The sequence below is a fragment of the Acipenser ruthenus genome, chromosome 25 (assembly GCF_902713425.1).
Source record: "Acipenser ruthenus chromosome 25, fAciRut3.2 maternal haplotype, whole genome shotgun sequence".
In the NCBI taxonomy this organism is placed as follows: Eukaryota; Metazoa; Chordata; class Actinopteri; order Acipenseriformes; family Acipenseridae; genus Acipenser; species Acipenser ruthenus.
In genome coordinates, this window is record NC_081213.1 from 16,164,648 (window position 1) to 16,187,657 (window position 23,010).

General features: G+C 37.2%; 2 protein-coding genes across 3 annotated transcripts; one reads left to right on the forward strand and one right to left on the reverse strand.

Annotated features, from left to right (window-relative positions):
* Positions 1-891: 891 nt before the first annotated feature.
* On the forward strand, positions 892-4,354 carry LOC117411745 (pro-thyrotropin-releasing hormone-A-like). 2 transcript variants are annotated; one of them, XM_058999648.1, is made up of 3 exons: positions 892-1,073; positions 1,583-1,703; positions 2,668-4,354. In XM_058999648.1, the coding sequence occupies exons 2-3, from the start codon at positions 1,679-1,681 to the stop codon at positions 3,315-3,317; spliced, it is 675 nt and encodes a 224-aa protein (XP_058855631.1). In that variant the 5' UTR covers positions 892-1,073; positions 1,583-1,678; the 3' UTR covers positions 3,318-4,354. The 2 variants fall into 2 exon arrangements, with proteins under 2 accessions (XP_058855631.1, XP_033875355.1); XM_034019464.3 differs by having other exon boundaries at positions 893-1,073; positions 1,498-1,703.
* A 12,331-nt stretch (positions 4,355-16,685) lies between these two features.
* Positions 16,686-23,010, reverse strand: LOC117413790 (piggyBac transposable element-derived protein 4-like). The gene is made up of 3 exons (XM_034023116.3): positions 22,010-23,010; positions 20,957-21,193; positions 16,686-19,957 (listed from the first exon to the last, which is right to left on the reverse strand). Exons 1-3 carry the CDS (start codon positions 22,638-22,640, stop codon positions 18,183-18,185), a joined length of 2,643 nt encoding a protein of 880 aa, XP_033879007.1. The 5' UTR covers positions 22,641-23,010; the 3' UTR covers positions 16,686-18,182.

Sequence of the window (23,010 nt, forward strand, 5' to 3'; positions counted from 1 at the left end):
CGCGCACACACACCTGTAGTCACGGTAATCATTTGAGATTTCATTATCCTTCTCCTAAAGCGGCCTAGTGGTCTTACCATAGCATTTCATATATTAAATATTAGGATTGCTTAATCGCTGAAATTCTTACACAAATAATTAGAATATATACATTGCATTCTGACGTTACTGTAAGAATTATGTTATAAATGAACTATTTTGGGAAACATTGCAGCCAGCGAAATTTTACCCGTTGATAAAATGTGAATTTCCAAATAGACATTAATATCGTTCCATATAGTTGGGGATGGATTATTTATTACATATTTTAAATGTCGGTGTAAAATATATAAAGTTTATGTAAAACGCTGTGCACAACGCTTTTAATTTAAAAGTTTAAAAAACGTGAGAAGTGTTTTTTTGGGTAATGTATTACACAGTGGAGATCTTGGTTGGTGATTGATTCATGGATGTACTGGCTGATTTAAGATACAGTATGCACTGGTCTACAGGAGACAACCTACTTTGACAAACTTGTTCATAGCTGTGTCCACAAAACAAGAGTTAAGATATAAACACTTTAAGAAAGGCAAAACATGCGAGCAAGCAAGCACACAATGCTTTATTTTATTTAACACAGTTATTTATAACCTTTTTAATTCACTCGTCGTGATGTCTAAAAGTCTTTTTACATTTGTCTCAATGTAAAGTATATTTTATTTCAATGAGGATATTGCGCAAGTAGATATTTTTTTCATTGCAGTATCAGACACTAATCTAAGAAATACTAACCAGCGACCTCTACAGTTGAGCAAGACTCCTGCTTTCGGATACTATTTGAATCCGGAATCTGTGACATCAATGGACGGAACTGCCACCCAATTTATCATAGTGGGGAGTGCGCAGCCACTATAAATGGTGAGCCTCGAGATGTCAGAACAGAACTTCAGAAAACTGCGGGTTTTGTGAACGTGCTGTAGAATAGAAGGCTCTCTAAAACTTTTTTTTTCAATGATAATGGTCAGATGTTTTAGTATAGTGAAGTAGAAACAGACGAGGAAGCACATTTTCAGAAACTTGCAATACTCCGAAGGGTAGGTGTCTACTTTTATACTTACACAATATGACCACCGTCATGTTTCTTTATTTTAAAGTCTCCGTCTTTTGAAAACTCATTGATAATACTAGACTGCAAACAATATTTTAAGTCTACTTTACTTTTAATTTTTGTACGGTATTGTCATAATGTTAAATATGCTTTTTTCACCAATATGTAGCTATTTGAATTATCGATAAAAGTTTGTAAATGTTTACCGATAGTTTGAATTAGTACTATGCTTTTTATGTGTGGCAAATCATTAAGGTTTATTAAACTATAATAATTTGACCTCATTGTTTGTTCTTGTTTTGCGTGTTTTAAACAAAAGACGGGCTTTCTATTATAATTAGCACACACAGTAATACTTGGTAATGAGGTTTTTATTTTTAATTTGGTGAATTGCATGTTTAACTTTCCAGGGCGTTCAGTGCCACTATGAGGGCTGCCTGCTTGATACTGTTAGCATCTCTTACTGTTTGCAATCTTACCGTCAACTTGGGGCAGCGTGTTTCAGATGAAGGGGAAACCGAGGAACGAGTACCTTTAGATGAAATTCTACAGCGAGCCGAAAACCTCATCATCAGATCCATCCTAAAAAAGATGGACGTGGAAGACACTGTTAACGGTATGTATTACCATGTTGTCAATAAACTGAAAAAAACACACACACCCATACACAAAAGGAATTTGGTTGGCTTTTTGAAAGCGAAACAGATTTCGCCTCGATGAATAGTCTCCTTTTAAATGTAACGTGCCATCCATATTAGTTGAAGTGCTGCACAAATAAGATGCATATTTTTATTGATGTATTCATTTGTTTGTTTTACAAACACGATTTGGGGATTTCAGTTAGCCTACTTATTCTTCGGGAGTTTATATGTTTGTGTCTTATAATGTACTGTGAGTGTTGCAATTTTAGAAAGATGGTGTGTATTGTTTTATTACTATTAATCTCGGTAATGAAAAAGTGCTTGACATATTTTTCCTAAATCCTGTAAACTGTCCAGCTGAAAATGTTGCTGGTGACCAGCAAGAGTTGGAAACTTTAAATTGATTTAGTCAACTGGTTTGCTACTGGAAATCAAAGTAGCATACTGCATACAAAAAGAACAATTGAAGTATTGTCTGAGTGTAGACAAATGTCCAGTTTTTTCTTTTCCATATATATATATATATAAACTTTTTAAGTCAGTAGTGAGGATTTGCTACCTGGAAAATAGGTAGTAAAATGGTCTTATTTGGTAGCGGTTTATGGAACTAATGCAATTCCTTGTCGACATGTATTTTGTTTTATCCTTAAGTTATACAAGAATGAAACCATATGTGTCGTCTAAGCATTTGATATGCCATCAGTACGGTTAACCAGGTTATGTTTCATCAGTGTAAATTAAGTGGTATGAAATTATCCTCTTATCTGTCTTCAGTTGACTGAGATTTTGAAAACTAACAAATCATACCAGGAAATCTCAAAGTAACCACAGAAAAATGTTATACATGTTTTGCTCTAAATTAAAATACATATGATCCATTAATTCATTACCTGTAAAATAACCCCCCTTGTTATTATTTATTGTCTGTTTATGTTTTAGGACAAGTCTCTCCTCAGCAGGAATGGCTTTCTAAAAGACAACATCCTGGGAAGAGGTTCCAAGATGATCTAGAGAAAAGACAGCATCCTGGAAAACGAGATGAAGATGAAGACACACTTTACCTGGACGTCCAGAAAAGACAGCACCCTGGAAAGAGGGAGGAGGAAGAGGACTACATAGACGTGCTAAAGAGACAGCATCCAGGGAAAAGGGAGGATGAGGCTGATTCATATACAGAGGTGCAGAAGAGGCAGCATCCGGGCAGAAGGTCCTTGTGGGAGCAGTACGCAGATATCCCCAGCACCCAGGTGGCTTACCTGAGTGAGCTATCCAAAAGGCAGCACCCTGGCAAACGGTACGCACTGCTTAACAAACGTCAGCACCCGGGGAGGAGAAGCTTGGACGAGGAGCTGGACCTTGGGGAGCTTCAAGACTTGGAGAAGCGGCAGCACCCTGGCAAGCGATATCTGGATTCAGATTCCGAGTACAGCAACCCACCTCCCTGTGATATCCAAGACCCTGCCACTTGCAGCAAGGCTAGTTTGTTGTTAGAGTTGCTAGATAATGTGAACAAGAGCAGGGCTGAAGAGAAAAGGCAACACCCTGGGAGGAGGCTTGCTTTAGAGGGGGGATCGACAGATCTGGAGTAAGAGAAAGTGATGTACTGAAAAATATGTTTGTTTCATATTTATTGATGGATTGGTTTATTTGTTTATTAAGACCACTTCAAGGTTCGGTTTCTCTGGCAATATTTGAATCCTCTTGAAAAGGGAATAAAAAGCAGACATGATATCGTTTTTACGTCAGTTGTTTGAAATAAATAGCAAATAGAGAATTAATTTAACAAGGAAAAAACTAAAATGTCTAGTTTATTTTATACATAATGATGACATATATATTTTTCAATCTATCTATCTATCTATCTATCTATCTATCTATCTATCTATCTATCTATCTATCTATCTATCTATCTATATATATATATACTCGAATTACCAAACAATTTACAGTATATATCCAGTGAAAACCAAAACTGATAAACTTATTTTTTTAACCCAAACTATTTATCAGACAGCTTGAATAAAGTGTTTATTAGAATATTGCATACGGTAGCACAGCATGTTTATAATATGGGAGCGTAGTATATACATTATATTGGTAGATTAGGTTAGATGGTTTCTTGGTAGATTTACATATATTAAAATGATTCACTAGACAGGTTTTGTGTTATGTTTTCTTGTTTTTTATTAATTGAAATGCCTAATATTCATGGGTAGTTATAACCAGGTGGTATCCTAATGTGTTATAATCAGTTATAATTAAGATCACTACTTCTCAAGTGGGGTTGTGCGATACTTGCCAGGGAAACTTAATTAACACATGTGGCCTTCAGCTTAAATAAAATGTATCAGATAAAAACAAATGGAAATGGTTCTTTATCTTCTGTACCACTTGTCATAACACGCTGGCATATTTAAATGCAGTTATTCAGTGTAACAGTATCACTAAAACGTTCCTGAGCAGAATCAAATGGGTGTCTAGATTTTTCTACACAAAGTTGTTTGTGTGGTATCAACAGATGTTTATTCTGTAAGTGATTATTTTATTAAAGCTAGACCTTGCTTTGTAAATGGAAGCCGAGTGACACTGCAATAACAATGTATAATAAACAGAATTGCATATGGAATTAACTTGCAAGAGTCTTGTTTAGAGACCTGAATTTCAGTCTTTCATTTGTTTCACATTTTATAATTTTTTTCAACATAATTTTATACAAAAAGTGTTTTCTGGGATACATGTGATTCAGCTTTCTTTGGAAATAGCAGAAAATTGGCAATACTCTATGTTAAGCACAGAAAACTGGATTACTTAACAGTCTGATTGACCACTTTTAGCTGTTTATACCACTAAAACATTTCTAATTCAACTGACGTTCATTCAAAATGCAATTGCCAAATCGCTGAAGAACAATTATTTTTTATATTTCTAATATCTATAGATACATATTATTAATGATACAACAAGCAGACACGGCTCTGTCTGTTATTCAATATAGGATTCTAAAGCCACCGATTACTGTTGAACCAGTTCACATGGGCGCTACAATGATTATTTCAGATAAACAAAGACAAGTAAATCAATAAATAACTTTAAAACATTCTATATAAAAAGTGATAATGACATTGCTGTTGTCTGTTCCGCCACAACAATGGGAGTTCCATTATTACCTTATAACAGCACAGCAATGCCATTAACCCTTAAATAAAATTCAAGAATTACAATAAAAGTGTTGATGGTTACAAGTCACACAAATGCACTGAAAAAGCTGGATGTGTTACTAAAACATGTTACAAATACAAAGTGATTGAGTTTTAGAGATGGAAACATGAAATTGACTATTGTAGATTCGGTAACTCACTCACAGGTTTCTAACTAATCTACCGTTTCATTTGACAAAATCAGTTCTCTGTGTTCTCTGCTACAAATCCACAGGTTCCATTTTAATTGGAAAATGAATCAATTCAAATAACAAACAGTGTCAAATGTTTCAACCGGGGATATGAGGAGGTGTCTCTCTTTAAGTGCACAGGTCTGGCACACCTTTACGGTGGCTCAGCATAGTTCTTCATCCCTGCTGGGCTTGTGGGTGAGACTTTGTGGTCTGTTTGACACTATGCATATCACTTGCTTTCTAAATATCTTGGTAACCCTGAAAAGATAATCACTGATTTTAATAAGCTAGCCGTTTTACAAGAGCAATCGATTGTCATTCTTTGAAAATGAAAAACGTCTTCGAGTGTAAGAACATAATAGCACTATAACTTAAGCAAAGTTCAAAAGGATGTTCATCATCCAGTTCCTTGTACAGTAGCTAATTGTTCTCAGTACTGTATCCAGATGGCTGCCAATAAAGGACCTCAGTGAATCAGCAACAACAACAAGGACTTGAGAATTTCTCAACTTCAATCAAGTCTAGCCCTTCTATTTTCTATGCTGAATTGGTTCAGTTCCTTAAACCTGACCTTATACCCTTAAGCCCTGGGATTACTACACAGCTGAACACAGAATTCTAAGCGTGGTCTCAAAGGCATTACTCAACCTCATCTAACCTTCCTTGGCTTATACTCTACAGGTTTATTAGATAACCAAGTCTTTTTATTTATTTATTTCATTTATATAGTGCCTTTCATACCGAAGTATCACAAGGCACTGTACATTAATACATACAAATACAATAAAATACAAAATATACAAATAATAATAATTTTAAAAAATAATCATTAAAAGCTAGCAATTATGTTGCATTAAAACCACTAAGATAAAAATGCCATTTCATAAAAATGTGTTTTAAGTTTTGACTTAAATACCCACAGACCCAGCTTCCCTAACACATGGAGGTAGAGCATTCTATAGTTGAGGGGCTCTAAAAGAAAAAGCCCTACCTCCTGTGAACAACGAGCAGCCCCGCTTCCTGTGATCTAAGAGTGTGATTTGGGAGATACGCGGTCAGTAGCTCCTGCAAATAGTTGGGTGCTGCTCCATTCAAGGCTTTATAGGTCAATAATAAGATTTTAAAATCAATTCTATATTGAACAGGGAGCCAGTGCAAGGAGGCTAAAACGGGTGATTTTGGTTTTAGTCAAAATTCTAGCAGCAGTATTCAAGCTGTAGGCGGGACACCGCACGTTTTGGGATGCCAGAGAGGAATGCATTACAGTAATCAATTCTTGAAGAAACAAAGGCATGTGTTAGTCTCTCAGCGTTAGATAAGGAGATAATAAGTCTCAGTTTGGCTATGTTTCTCAAGTGATAGAAGGGTACTTTAGTAACTTCCCTAATATGAGACTCAAATGATAAATCAGGATCAAAGATAACCCCACATTTGATAAAAGACTGCTAGGGTCAAACTCATGCAATTTTACATTTTTTGGTTGGTTAATGTAGCCTACAAACATAACCTCTGTTTTATCTGAATTCAACATTAGGAAGTTTTGAGACATCCAGCACTTGATATCAGCAAGGTAAGCAGCAAATAATCCCCCGACAGAAGTATCACCAGGTTTTAAAGACAAATACAGCTGGGTGTCATCCGCATAACAGTGGAAGACACCATGTTACCTAACGATATCACCCAATGGTAACATATTTAATGAAAATAGCAAAGGACCCAGAATAGAACCTTCTGGAACACTGCAATCAACTTCAGTCAATGCTGATTTTTCCTCCCCAATAGAGACAAATTGATACCTATCAGATAGGTAAGATTGAAACCAGGATAAGACAAGGCCAGAGAGTCCCACTAAGTATTTGAGCCGATTTAATAAGATGGAGTGGTCTACGGTGTCAAAAGCAGCACTTAGATCAAAAAGATTCAGAACCGATGGAAAGCCCAAGTCAGAGCTTTTTAAATTCCTCCCCACTTGATGCTGTCAGTGATGAGTCCAGCAATGAATCTGGGCATAAAAAGAACACAGGCCCATCATTTTTGGCCCCTAATATAAGTCCCAGTTTTTCTACAATACCAGGTTAGTCTGGGTTAGGCTACCAAGGCCTGATCCTGTAACCTTACAGGCATTAAACCTTTAGTGGAGTCAAAACCAGTTGAAATCACTACATAATCATGAATACATGACATGAATCATCTATAACTATAAACACTCATTCATAAGATATCTAGAACCAAAAAACAACAGAAATGAGAGAAATGTTTGCTGTTTCGGAGAACGCTATGCAGGGTAATTCTACTGTATTGTTTCAGATGAGGGGGCTAAGAAAATTTATTCTGAGACCATGCAATTAAAAAATCAGTGGTCTTTGAGCAGGCCAGTGGATCATAAAGATCCCTAATAACCACCCTCCCACCCCGAGACACATCATAACATGCTGCTGAAGAGCTTGGCCCATTTATATAATACATTAGTCAGCGCTCCATTTCATTTGCTCTTACCTGGAATAAAATAAACAGTCCATTAAGAGCGATATTAACTTGGAATCGCTTAACAAACAGTTGATAAAAAAATAATATATATAACGCATGATCTGCGCATCACACAATGCAGCCCGTTCCAAATACACCGAACATGCAACGCGTCCCGTGTACTGCACTTTAAAAAGAGGTATCTATTTCCTGTAAATTGTTGGTTTAGTTACATTTTTTCTTGCGGAGGTAAAACAGAACTTGAAGATGTAAATGAAACTTCTAGCTGCTGCAAATAGTAGCAGAAAACGTGCAAGTAGTGGTGAGCAGGTTTTAAAGGGATGGGAGGTGGGATCAAGCCTGTGTCCGTACAGGGGAAACCACTGCAGTAATTATTAATCAGAACCCAGCTCAGTTTATTGTTAAATTAAATATGATTTAAGACGACGTGGAGGAAACAGTGTAGTAAAGATCACAGTAGTAGCATAGACATATTTTGTTTCTTTATTTTTGAAAATAGACACTGAGGCAGCATATAGTCACATTGTCAGTGGTTTTTTGATGTAGACAATGTCCACTAGTTGAGAAACACAAAAGTAATTCACTTGTATTCAAATTCAGGACTCCAGAGATAAAAGGAAAGTAACAATGCTACCCAGCTGGCCCCTCTCAGGTTTTGTCTTAGATGAAAATATAGCAAGTTACTGGGAAATTACATTTTATCCGTGTTAGCTTTGAATAGAAGAAAGGTCGCATTCAAATGACAATTAAAAGGAAATTGTTTTAGGTACTGCAATAAATGAATTTATTTCAATGGCCTATAAAGCCAGGAATCCCAAGGTCTGCAGAGAGAGAAAGAATGCTTCTTTATAATGTAATGGGAAGCTAAACTAAAGAAAGTGGCTGCTTAGCCTTGCAAACCTATTCACAATTTAAAAAGAGCTGCTTCATCAATTCTCTCTCTGCCACTTAGTTGTTGCTGTGATGCTGTCTTCAGCTGGAATGTATTATTTAAGGTACTTTGTTTTGTTACCTCTAAGGAGAATAATGTAATATTTTCTTGTATGGTATTTTAGTAAAACACACACGCCACCTAGTGGAAGGATCTTGTACTTGATATTTCTTTCTGCAGGTATTTATTCCCCAACAGACAAAAATAATGCTAAAAACATTTTGGAGTAGCTTTTACAGTCTAGCCCTATAATGTTACTCCACTAATGTAATGTCAGAAGTTGTATTTAACTGTAACCCTAACCCCAACCCCAACCCCAACCTTATCTCTAACTGACCCAAACCCTAACCACAACTCCAGTCACATTCACACCCTGTATCAACTATGCCACGCTACTGTGAGGGTCTTTGTCATTACTGAAGGCAAAGTGATTTCAGACACTGCTGAATTGCATCAGCTTTTTACTGGGGAGCACCCCTGGAACAAGGACCTGTTGTAGTAAATGCAAAACCACACGTAATGCTTCATTGTCCTAAAGACTTTTTAAAAACAATATTATAAGTTAATATAAATTACAGAGGCACTAATAAGGAACACTGCAGGAGCACATTGCTCATTGTTTGCAGTCCTGCATATGTACAGTATCATAAATAGAGAAATGAACCACTAACACACAGTGTTGGTTCTGTGGGTGCTAGAGCACCCCTAAAGATTAGCAAGCACTGTTCACTGATACATGCTAAAATTGCTACTGCACCCTTACCATCAAATTAATAGTGTTCACAAAGAACTTCACACATCCAAACCATTCAGTTTCAAAACATACATCTAGCTACAATAAATACATCTGCCTTACCACCAGCACAATAATAATTACGCTTGTTTAAATTTCTGCTTGATGTTAAGAAGTGAGGAGTTATTTCATTAAAAGGCGACTAAACGCTGTCACATGTAAACATGTGCTAAAGATTACATTGCAATGTGAATAAATGATGTAATAGCCTACACACTTTTAGTTGTTTCTGAAATCCCCACAGTGATTCAAATCAATCTTGTGTTTTCTCATTTTCGCTTTGTAAGCCTGCCTGTGTTCCCTGTCAGCTCGGTTTTCTTGTCGGGCAGATCAGAATAGGTTAGCACACGATTCAAACGCTGCTGCTAGTTTAATAGCTGGACTACTAAAGGCTCCGAATATGCTCTGCAACACAAACCTTCAACACAGTTTTTCATGTTCCAAAAGCACAAGCAGTTCAATCAATCTCAATCAAGTCTTGTGAAGACTCCTTTTATTAAGTCAATGACAAGGTCCACAAAAACTAAAAGCAACCATTACAAGTGCAAAAAGTTCATTTTTCTTCTCTCAATACGACTGATACTTTTTAAATATATTTCTCAGCAGGATAGAATGACAAGGTAAATCCGCAAAAATTGTTTTCTGACAGCAACAGTCCTCTACTGATGAAGGCCCTGTCGTCTGGTAGTTGGCCTTGACTTTCATTAGCGTCTGTGCCTTCTGCTCTGGGCCTATAAATTACAGGCCTTCTATGAGAATTAGAATCCCTCTGCCTTTCCCCTTTTATTTTATCATGCGATTCATGGGAGAGGAGCAATGGCTGCGTGGCGGGGATTGCTGGCAAGCCCCTATAGCTTAAAGGGAATAAGGGAAATGGAATGCTAGTGACTGGGGGAGGGGGTAAAAAGACCAGGTTTTCCCATTGACTGACAGACACCTTTATTGAGGTTAGGCTGGCCCTTTTAAAGAGCGTCTACTATGTGTTATATTAGAGTTATCTTAATGTTTTCTTCTAGTTATTTAGACTCAGTTTTTATCATTTTCATTCATCACTTTTTAAAACTCTTTCCTTTAAGGGTGAGCTGAATCAATAAAACCTCTGCTTCGGTCTGGGTGTAGTTCATTTTATCATCATAACGATCATTATAAACCTGCAGTGGAATGTCCCTCAAGGTCCGAAATTCCCCTTCCCTCAGAGGGACATTAAAACAAGCTTCTGAATCTGCATGCTCAGTACACTGATTCTGACAGTGGGCTGTCTTATATCACATCTTGAATCTCATTTCTGTCAATGATTACCCCCAGCTTGTCCAACCTGCGCATTTATTTTGAAGAATTTCTGACAAATTGTACATTACTTTGGCAATTTCTGATTCTCCTTGACAATCTCCTTGAAAAACTGAAATTGCTAAAATATCACTTCTATTTCCTTTTCTAGGGCTTTTCCTGAATACTGTAAACATCAACTTGATACTTGAATTGAATATAGTGAAATGTATAACAGATTTTCGGCTCCAGTAGCAAGAATTAATTCATAAACTCTGGAGTGAGACCAGCTGTGAGAATAATCAAGGAACATCTTAACACCTCCCTCATTTGATATACAGTGCTCCCTCATCACTGCACGATTCAATGATTCACCAATCTGGTTGATTGGGTTAGGCCATGTTGACTGGAAATTGACATATACAAAACTTCATAGTATAATACTCTTTTAATTCAGTGAAATAACGAGGCAGCACAGTGCTGTGTCTGAGGATGCACGAAACAGAGTTAAAATGTGTTGTGCCAGAGCAACAACGTCCCCCTGATGCACTGGGACATTCTTTTGATAAATTATAGTGTTTAAACCTTAACTGCTTCATTGGCCTTGCGTGAGTTTCCAAAATGAACGCTTTAACCTTGCTAACACTAACATCTCTGAAGTACATTGCATTCTGGGAGCACTATAATTAACCACCCATGAATGTCTTTCAAAAGATAACTTAATATCACAAGGCCACAATTACATTGTCTAGGCACTCAAAAGACAGATTTTATTCTTTTTTTTAGTGTTCATAAAATGCGGACCGTTATATGCCGAACGTGTTTGTCCGTCCCTCCATCACACTTGACGTGGTGAACACGATAAACAACTAAAGCATGTTTCAAAATACTTTAAAGGGTAGACAGCTCAGATACCCATCCCTCCCCCCAAAATTAAGTAAAATGTAATTCCTGTGCTCTCCTCTGCTAAGGTTAGGGTTAACTTTGGCTACTCCTTTTAAGATTGTAAAGTCTCCCCCCAATCCTAATTTATTCAGCTCTTTCAGCCTATTTTATAGCTCGTTCTTTTTAGCCCTGGGATTATTCTTGTTTTCCTTTTGGTAGAAATTTAAATAAAAATAAATTTTAAAAAATCACTTCAATGAGACTTTATTTTAGAAGCATCACCTGTGCTTCAAAAAGTCAACAAATTAGTACTGGATATTAAACCAGTAAGAAATTAAACCTTTCGAAAATGTAGATTTAGTTAGAATGTTGGAGCAGTGTAGACTCACTCAGCTCAATGCAGTTGAGTCATGGGGTACTGGTATGGTTGTGTTTGGTGGCAAGGCGTATTGAAAAGATGACAAAGAGAGTTGGTGCCCCTTCAGTTTCACTGCATGCTCACTTCACTCTTAAGTCTTCAAGGTCAGTACAGACTTAACAGCATCATAAAGTCCCTTTATTTGAGATAAGCCATTTTCTAGTTTAACTGCATGCTGAAATTCATTGCCGATGGTTTATCTTTTATGACATTACAGTCAATAGTAAAATCCTATTGCCAAGGGCATAGCTTACTCACTGTGTCACACACTCGTCATCGCAATGGAGCTTTAGTAAAACAAACTTCAATGCATAAAATCTATGAACACATTATTCTACAACACTGGACCCCATTCATCAAACTTTTAAGGAATGTTTTGTAAAGGGTTTTTGTTATTTATGTTGTTTGCAGTTCGTGATTTTAGAGTGGTTTTATTACTTTATTAAAACTACTGCTTAACCTCAGAGAATGTTTATAAAAGCTCTCTCTACTGTCAATGTTCTCCCTGTAATTAATTCATTTGAAATAAGTTGCTTTTAAAGTAAATTAATTGCTGCTATTTAACATTACATTATGAGGGTATGGTATTATTGTATCAAAGGTATGGCATCAGTATCCCTCCCACTGTTCTCTACAAAGAGAAAATGATGTTTTAAAACCAGCAATGTGGATGAGGCAGTGAGGCAGGGAGGGCGGAGATGGGGAGGTGAAGGGAAGCAACACAACAGCCACAAGAGGGAAAGCACTAGGCTGATTTATAATATCCGGCTGATGATATAAGTCCCATGTGTTGGGGGTTGTTTCAAAACTTCATTTCAGGAGATTAAGACAACGGCCCGTAACGCAGGTCATTTCAATATACTTTATTAGAAGATTTTGCGTTGAACATGAAAGAGCAACTTTTTGCCTCAACTTTTTGTTCCAGAACCCCCTACAGTGTTTACAAGAAGCACATGACTTTACCTTTATGGTATTCTGTGTTGTCCACATCACAGCAGTACTGTTCAACATATTCCTGATAGAAAGGTAATTACTTTTTCAACTTTTACTCAGGAACGTTCACCAGATTTTTTTTTCTTCTGAACATCGCTGTGTGTTCAGTTCCTGCGCCCTCAATGCTAGTGCTCTGATTGAAATGAGAGAGGTATTGTGGGAGCAGAAAATCAGCACTGTTGGAGGAGGGAACGTGATCTGGATACACTGCAATCCTTAGAAGATGTTGTTGTTCTCCTGCTGGGAAACACTCCCGAGTAAATTTTGAGAAATGGATTTCCCAGTTGATTTATATGTCAGAACATGTGAGGATAGCAAAGCTGGTGCAAGGAACCCAGCTGAAGTGTCAAGAAAAGGCTACACATTAAAGGTGCATCTTTATTACTTTACTTAAGTACATTTTAGTGTACAGACCAAAGGGACACAGTAAACAGAATTCCTGCAATTAACACATGCAGCAAATTGCAGCGTTGACAGGGCAGGTTTTTGACAACCACAGGAAAAGCTGGACAAGCCAGTGGTAGCCTTTTTTCAACAGTATTGCAGTAGTTCCTTTCTACCCACGTAAAGCATGCATGTTCGTATGTGATTTGGCATATTGTCCAGTCTAGTTAATATTCACGACTACCACTCACTAATCAGGACATTTACTTCCAGCGCCAGTACCATTCGTTACTGTACAGTTAATGCATAAATAGGAGCCAATTTTCCTGTCTTCACAAGCTGATGGGACATGCTTCATAGGCTGTGATTATCTCTCCCTCATCCTCCCTAATTTCAATATTAATGGCATTGAAAGGAAAAACTGTTTTCTTCTGTCCACAGCCTGCAATTTTCACACAGATCCACCACGCAGGGGTAATTAGCCGTCCTTTAAAATCCCTGAATCTAATTGGAGATGTGTGGGTTATGAAAGGAAGCAACTCTCATCTAGGGACATTAGAAGAACTCACAACAGAAAGTGAAGAAACTCTTTGCAGACACCCCCTTCATTTTAATCTCAAATTAAGGAGCTGGTAATATTTAAAAAGTGGGTTGCTTTTTTAGGAATATTAAAAAAGCCTTATTTTGGTAACTGGTAAAAGCCTTTGAATTAGGTGCATTTATTCAGGTTTTGGAAGGATCAGGCTTTTGGCTAATTCAACCTTTTTGGAAAAGAAATCAAAACAAAAATATGAACTAGAACACAGTTAATATATTCATAAACAGCATCATTACACACACACACACACATATTATATATATATATATATATATATATATATATATATATATATATATATATAAACAGCAACAGGAGTGTGGAGTTTGATACTTGACTCAGGGTTCTCCAGTAGTTACAACTGGTCCCAGGTTCAGAGCATTAAGTTACAAAGAATATGAATAAGCCATTCTTGAGCGTGAACTCTTGAACTTTAAAGTGGATGTAGTGGACAAAATAAATCGTACCTGTCTTGTACACTAATATACATATTTATATCTATATATAGAGAGAGAGAGAGTTTTTTATCTGTAAAAAATGGCTCATGATCTATAAATAGGTATTTCAAGACTAAACATAATATTTATTAAAGCAGAAAAATAATGTTGCCACATTTAAAATTGATAATTTCCTCTAGTTATTATACAACAAATGTTCTTAAATATTTAAATGTTTATCAGAAAAGCAGTAAATGCTAAATTGTAGAATATTACATTTATTAATATTACATATTTTTATTCAAACAAAATAAAAAAAATATATACGTAAAAACAAGACACGTGATTAGTCCCTTTTTTGTACTGGAGAAACATTTCTTTAATATAGCAGTTGTCTTCCTTACTGAAGACATTTTAAAAAAATTGTGCTGTTCTGTGTGTTCAATCATTTACCAGAAGCAAACTAAACCGGCTGCCAGGTTCCTAAATGTAGTGTAAATGTTTGCTTTATTTATTTTTAGGTGATAAATATGTAACTTTACAGTATTTTCAGAAATTAGATTTTCATTATATATATATATATATATATATATATATATATATATATATATATATATATATATATATATAATTTTAAAATGACTTAAAATCAAGCCTATTATAATTCTTCCTTGTTCTAAGCCAAATAGCTCATACCTTTAAGCTATGGGATTAAAGGTATGTTCTTTTAGTAATGTGGCGACCGTATTAAAATGTGTAATATTTTGTTGCAATAGAGGTTCAGCACACTGTGATTCCCATCTGTGCTGATAAGTGACTTAAACAGTTTGTTCTCAGAATCCGTCAACACATGAAAACCCCAGAAGTGTACTTTGGGCTACTCATAAACAGTCAGTCCACTCACTGACTGGAGGGTATAAAAAGTGAAGAGCTTTAAACACAACATTTTAGTAATTGTATAAAGAAAAGAAAAAAATATGCATTTCATGAACCTGAAGGGAAGTAAAAATGTACTGTGTCTGCAGTTAAGAAAAAACTTAATCAAGTGAGTACTCCTAATAGGGCAGTAGTGTGGAGTAGTGGTTAGGGCTTTGGACTCTTGACCGGAGGGTCGTGGGTTCAATCCCCAGTGGGGGACACTGCTGCTGTACCCTTGAGCAAGGTACTTTACCTAGATTGCTCCACTAAAAACCCAACTGTATAAATGGGTAATTGGATGTAAAAAATAATGTGATATCTTGTAACAATTGTAAGTCGCCCTGGATAAGGGTGTCTGCTAAGAAATAATAATTACTGATGTATTGTTTTAATGATTTATTACAGTACTTGAAACACTACTGTAAATGCATTCGCTGCTGAGTGACAGGCAGGAGATCGAGACAGAGGTTGTTGCTGATACTCCCCGCAGATTAACAGGATTTATTTACATACACAGACAGACTGCTCATGTGACACTACCAGCAATGACAGCACATGCAGTGCATACAACACAGTGTAGGAAAAGCAAAATAAAAACAAAATAAAAACACTGTACAAAAAGGTGCCTCGCTCTCTATACTTTGGTGGGATCTACAATCCCTGAACTAATCATCTCAGTTCAATAATAAACAAACCCAGTCTCCAGCTATTCGCCCGGTTCTTCAGCAGTTTTGACTTGCTTACTCTTCAGTATCCAAACCTGGTTCACACACATAGCCATCTGCGAAATTCAGCTTCTTGTTTGGGTGGCAAATGGATTTCTGTTGCGCGTTCTTTTTCTTTTCAATGTAATACCAGGAGATTCAAATAAAGTGAAATTATTTAGATAGACATGATGCTTCATAAAACGTTAAATCTCCCAAATTGTTTCATGTGACTAAATCCAACATAAGCACCTTAAGTCAAATAGTGGCTTATTACTGCCATCTTCTGGTTGATTAAAACATACAAATGCATTTTCCAATTGAAATGGGAAGAAATGCCCCCTTTACATTTATTGTTGGTTTATTACTGCTAGCTTGGATTTTTGTTTTTAAACTTAATCAATTAGTTGTTTGTGCTTTTTAATAAAAGCTAACAGTTTTGACTATTCCCATTTTCTATCTTCATTTTCTATACTGTAAACATAACACAATGATTTGCTTTGCTTTATGAGCATTCAAAAGCAGGGAAACTGCTAAAAGTCATGGTCAGTTTGCCAGTGGCAATTAAAGACATTTTTGTTATATATTCCATATATCCAGATTAGAAACATTATTTCATATAAAACTACTTGAGGTAATATCCCAGATAGATAGACTATAGGCCTTTATATACTGTATCAAGTCTATTTAAAAGTGTGTGTGTGTGTGTGTATATATATATATATATATATATATATATATATATATATATATATATATATATATATATAAAATATCTCCAATGTCTCATTTTTTATTTGTGTGAGATATCAACAATTAAATGTATCAGTTGCTACATTATGTATTTTGTAAATACAATTGTTTATTAAAATTGACCAGTTTATGTAACAATGTAATACATTTTATTTTGTATGATTATTTCTCATATGCTTTCTTTCTAGAGCAACAACTGTATATGATTTACCTTTGTAAGAGGTTTTTTTTTGGTCCCATGGATCCTTTCTAGATTTTAAATGCTATCTTGCCATTGAAGTCTTCCTAACTGTATCTTGATTAACGCTTTTGTAATAATATATATATTGCAGTTTTGAACACGGGTGTTGCTTTAAAATAAGCTGCTTTCAGGAGACCTAACAGCTGTTCATCACTGTGAGACAGAGCACTCTCCATTGCTTTTGCCACTGCCTGACGTGAAGTTTTTGCATACAGCGGAAGAAAAAGGTGCACTGAACCTCAATATGAAATGAACATGGGGGGGAAGCTGAGCTTCTAAGCTTTCCAACGATACTGCCCCTTTCAGTCTAGCTGCTACAATGACAGAGCAATAGGCTAAAAACGAAATCTAAGCTGTTAACTCTGTCACATGATGAGAGGCTTAACTTCAGGCGATCGTAGTTCCAGCTAGGAGTACAGCATACACACACTGAATACGTCTTTGGAAAACCCAGAGTCTGTACTTTTAAACAGTGAACCAGGTATGTGGCTTTTACGGTGCCCAAGTAATACGTGCGTAACCTTCGGTGCCCTGGCGTCCCAAAATAAATGGGGCAGAGTTTTAAGACTTAAAGCGAAAATTACCACTTGCAAAACACCACCTAGACTTAATATCGCATTTTTATTTTCAAAACTGTTTACTTACTGCAGTGTACTGAGTTTCTATAATCTTTAAAGCTAGCGGCCGAGAATCACGCACGAGAGAATAAAGTCTTGCGGCACTTGAAATATCAAGCACGACTTTTATTTATTTATTTATGTATTTATTTTAATCAGAACTACGCAGTATGCGGCTCATAGTGCTTTCGTCACGGACACCCACTTCCTGAGAGACTGTTGTAGCGTTTCAGGCATTATAAATTGAGTGAAAAATACAGTAGCTTGGTGTCTTCAAATATCTCTGTGGGATTTTCCCCATACTGAAAGCTGCAGATATGCGGGAGCAACTTGAAAAATGCACGATTCCTGCGATGATATTCAAGCCCTCTATATAATCAGAATGATTCAGAATCAGAGGCAGAACCGCAAAAAAAGTCTTGTTTAAATTTAAAGCAAATTGTAAAATTGTTGAGATACTTGTGTTGGAATATTGTTTCAAAATTGTATACTGCAACAAAAATAATATATTAAAAGTGTTAATGCGTCAAAGGTTTCGCACTGATAATTGACCCTTTCTCAGTCAAAACGGCAAGTTTCTCAGTATCTAAAAAGCTTAGAGGGAATGCTGGTTACCAGTGACTGACCCCTCAGTGCAACTATACTGAGCATGGGTTGTCATAGATCTTCTGTGTGTGGTAGATTTGGTGACATGGTAGAACACACAGTGGAACGGTACATTTAACACACATGTATCTGGTCTCTCTTGCCCCAGCTCGGTCTCCTCTCTTGATTTTCTGTCCACTGATTTTGGCAGCGAAACGCACTTTTGCAGAGCACACCCGACACACTCTGTAGGACTTTTGCTTCTTGGCAGTGGGTGGGATTTGGACTAAGTAGTGAGCGTCTGCAGCCTCTAAACGGGTTGGTGGATCACTGTGAGAGAACCTCGTTGATATGGTCACTTCCTTCCAACGTTTAATGATCTCACTAGTGAGCTTGACCCTGAAATTGTAATCCGTGAGATCACCCCCATTCTTCATAAACAGAACATAACTGTTGGTAATTGTCATATCCAGCACATGGAAAAAGAGCTTGATGTACCACTTTCGGTTTTTGTTTATCACAGCATAGGTTTTTAAAATCTGATCGCGCCCGTTGCCACTTCTGATTTTTTTATTGAAATCGAGCACACACTTTGGCTTCACCAGCCTTTCACCCGTTCTCCAGTTGGTCCTTTGTGTTTGCTGTACTGAAAGGTCATGGATGGTTGTAAGCATGAAGATCTCCTTTTTACCTTGCCAGCGTACAACATGAAGTTTGGGCTCTGTGTCGCTCACCCACGATTCACCCTGTCCTTTGTGAAGTTTCTGATGCTTGCAGTCCAGGGGCATGTTCTTTTTGTTTGGAAGTACTGTGCCACACGCATCTACTCCCATCCTTTGAAGCTCAAAAAACAAGTCTGGAGAGCAATGTGAATCATCCATCCAAAGGGTGTACCCACTATTTTCCAAACCATGCAGGAGGTTGGTAACAATCTTTTGGGACTTCAATGCACCACCAGCAGTGTCCTTTCCTGAATACATCTTATAATTCCATATGTAGCCACTCTTTCCAGTGCCAGACTCACACACAGTGTAACTTTTTATGCCAAACTGTGATTTATATTTAAACGCCTTTAGTGCTAGCCTTCCCCTGTACAATATAATTGCTTCATCAATACAAATGTTGCGTTGCGGAATGTAGACCTCCTTGAATCTCTGTCCAATGTACTCCAATAATGGACAGACCTTCCAAAGTTTACCAGCCTCCCTGGCAGCTGGGTCGTGGTTGTCAACAAAGTGTAAGTTTTTAGCAATGTCTGTGAAACGCTTACGCGGCATAATATGGTGGAAAGCAGGCGTCTGCGTGAAAAATTCTGTAGTCCAATAATCACCAATAGATGGTTTTGGAATGATCCCTATAACAATGAACAGGCCAAGAAAACACCACAGCTCGTTCACTGTAATGTCCTGGAACTCTGCTGTTGACACTGCTGGTGGGTTTTCTGCTGCATACTTGTTGGTCTGTTGTAAAATCATGGCCATTAGATCATCTGTGAAGAACAGAGAGAAATAGGAAAGTGGTGAGTTTTTGTCTGCAACTTCGCAGGTCATTCCAGGAGTCCTATTAAAATGAAAAGGTGATAGCGGTCGTGTTTGTCCAGGCAATTCCTTTTTCCAGGAAAATTTCTTTGCAAGTTGCCCGCTCTTCCCTGTTCCACAGGGCTCCTCGTCTTCCGTGCCGCTGTCTGTATAGGCCTCTGTAGAGGAGCTTTCCAGTCCATCCTCTTGAGCACAGTCCTCATCACTGACAGAGAAGGACTCAGACTCCCCAGAATCGGAATAAAACATTGTTTCCTTATCCTGTAACCAATGGCTTGTCCTAGCTGTACCTAGAAGCACAAAAAATATATAGTTTTGATTATATTGCAAAATATTATTATTATTATTTTTTTTTTTTTTTACACATTTAAGCTTCATGACCTTGAAACAAAATAAAGGATGGATAGATATATATATATATATATATATATATACACACACATATATACACACACACATACTGCTGAAGACAGCCTGGGGCCAAGATAGATACTTTTACACAGGCCCATGGTAGAATGTTTAATTTTATAATTGTTTTATTAGTTAATTGGGGAGGGGGGGAGCACATGAAGGGCAGTCCAGTGAGGGCGGTTTGCTCAGCCTAAACAGAGAGACAGAGTGAGAGAAAACTCTGGGATAGCCATAGCTTTGGTGTTGTTTCATGTGTTATTGTTTTTTGTTCAACTCTTTGATTTGTTCCTGTGTTTGTGTGTTATTTGCGAAATAAAGTGCGCCAAGGCGCTTTAACCTGCAGTTCCCAGTTTGGGGTTTGCTATTTCTGCCTCTGACCTGCCTTGACCATCCGCCACTACGCCACAATATATGTTTTTAAAAATCGCCAAGTGTATAAATAATTTTGGTAGCCACTGGAATATACTGCATAAACCTGAAATTAAAAAAAAAAAAGTTTTTATCTAGTACAAATGTATTGTTTCATCTGATTTAAATACCAAATTTGATTGAACAATTGCTCCTGTAGACTAAAGACAATTTGAAACAAAATAAAGGATGGCAACATTTACTTTGTAAGCCTACCTTAGCATTTGGACAGAAAAATAACTGTGTTACTTGCACTAACTTTGCTGAGCTCAATACACAAAGCAGAAACAGTCGGAGTGGTAAACACTAACTTACATATAACTAAAATGAGTCAGATTTATCAGGGACTGAATCAAACACGGTTCCCTACTGCCCTAAACAGTTGGTCATCTCTAAATATGTTCTGCATGGAAAAAGCTGAAAAACTGCTTTCCTTTGTCTAACTGCATGAATTAAGCTGTTTAACTTACTTGGTATATTGGTGATGGAAGTTATCCTTTCTCTGTCCTGTTTAATGCGCCAGGATCTCCCCTCCTCATGAATAATGGGGTGAATGCCTGTGTTCTCCTCCTGCAAATCAACATTATTTTCTTCGGAATCTTCTGTTACAATGTACTCAAATTCCAGTGCAGAGACCTCTTTAAGGTGGGTGGATTCTTGCTCAGGGACCTCTGCTTTAATGTGGACAGCACTTCCCTTTTTTGCACCTATGCAAAGAAGAACATTTCTGACGCTTGTTGCAATTACTCTGCGCCTCTGCTACTGTTGCTCCAAGGACTGAGTAGGAATATCAGAGATGGAAATAAGGCTCAGAGTGCATAGCAGTGTCACCCATTCCAGATTTTACTATGACCTTGATAAGTGTGTATAGGTAACATGCTCAGATGTGTCTTCTTAAACTCATAGTAAAACCAGGAATGGATCAAACTGCTATGCGATGGGAGTCTCATTTCCATCCCTGGATATTCAATATTTCTTTATCTAGCTTTGGACTTGCCTGACAAATCCTAACTGTTCTACTTCTTCATTATTATATTCAGAGCATATGACAATGTAACTTTTCAGCTCTGCTGGCACCATAAACAAAGCTATCGGGCTTGTGTAAAAGTGGAACACAGTGATGCAAAGGAAAATGTTCCATTGTAAGACCTATTAAACCCCCTAACTACACACAAAAAAAAATCTATATAAAAATGTCTATTTCAACAAGAGGCTCCCAGATACAGTGAGCCACAACAGTTCAGCTCTGTGGAGGGGGACCAGTTTAAAAGGTCACGCTGCAATGACTTGTTATCTTTGGAATATATATATGTGTGTGTGTGTGTGTGTTTTTTACTATGCTAAAACATTTTTTTTTAAATAAATCAAAATAACAACGTTTTAACAGTTTAATAATGTAGAATGCAGCAATGGTTTTCTAGACAATTCCCATGATCAACCCTCACCCCCGAAGTGATCCTATAGATATAATTGGTATATTATCACTCTATATATGCAACAGCTATTAAAACTGTATATTTTACCTGTTCCTCCCCATACTGCACCGCTTACAGTTGTGGCGTCGATCAGTGGGTCTTCTTGTGAGTTTGCTTGGTTTACATCTTCCTGAATTACCAAGCTTTTCTGTTTGGTGTCTGCAAGCGATCTTGAAGAATCGCAGTTCTCAGCTGGCACACAGTGATGAACCGAGGCACCGTTCTCTGATGTGAGGAAAGCAGCAATGCTTTCCTTTCCTTTTCCAGGTAGACCACGGAGCTCAATGTTATTGTTATGCCTCGGTTCGCTGCGGTTGTTTACGTGGAGTTCCTTACAGCCTGGTGATTTAAACTCGGTCTCTGACTGTGTCCACGTGGTTAACTTTTCAGCAACTCTGACCTCAAAATCGTGAAATTTGTTGTCAAATAGTTTTGTAATTTCACATAAAGCCCTCTCCACGGCCGTTTTAATGCCCTCTTCTATAGTGGAGTTTAGTTGCTTCTTAGTCAGGGAAGCAACACTACTGCTGTTCAGAGACTTTTTAATTTCGGAGGTTGTTTCAAGTAAATGCTTTAATATTTCCGATCTGTCCTCTTCGCTGCTCGAGCTGGTTTTACGAAATCTTTTTTTACCACGCGACTCACCGTCAATGTGTGCAACTTGCTTCCCTCCGCTCATATTTACAAAGAACGGGCAACAATATAAACCGTAAATTAAAAACTATATATGTATATCTTAGACATACAGACAGGGTATTTTAATAGACATACTCGCTACTAGCCCATAATTCAAAATTCAGTGCAAACCCTGATTTTTTTAAACCAGTCTGCTTTCATTCAATCTTTTGTGTAGCGTGCTAGTACAATATAAATTAATTACTTGCTCGTTTGTCGTACGAACCATTTAATGAGCCAACATCCCATCAGCTAGCTGTATACATCTCTTCCGCGGCACAAACTACTTGACTCGTGTTTATCTTCCTCCTTCTTGGTGCTCACCTAACTTGTTTACTGGTATTGTTGACTGTCAAGCTGCAGCGCCACCTGTC

Coding starts and splice junctions, on each gene's coding strand:
- LOC117411745 (XM_034019464.3), top strand. CDS start 1,514: ATGAGGGCTGCCTGCTTGATACTGTTAGCATCTCTTACTGTTTGCAAT. Junction 1,704..2,667: donor CGTGGAAGACACTGTTAACG/GTATGTATTACC, acceptor TTTATGTTTTAG/GACAAGTCTCTCCTCAGCAG.
- LOC117413790 (XM_034023116.3), bottom strand. CDS start 22,640: ATGAGCGGAGGGAAGCAAGTTGCACACATTGACGGTGAGTCGCGTGGT. Junction 21,194..22,009: donor TGCAGTATGGGGAGGAACAG/GTAAAATATACA, acceptor TTCTTTGCATAG/GTGCAAAAAAGGGAAGTGCT. Junction 19,958..20,956: donor TTCCATCACCAATATACCAA/GTAAGTTAAACA, acceptor TTGTGCTTCTAG/GTACAGCTAGGACAAGCCAT.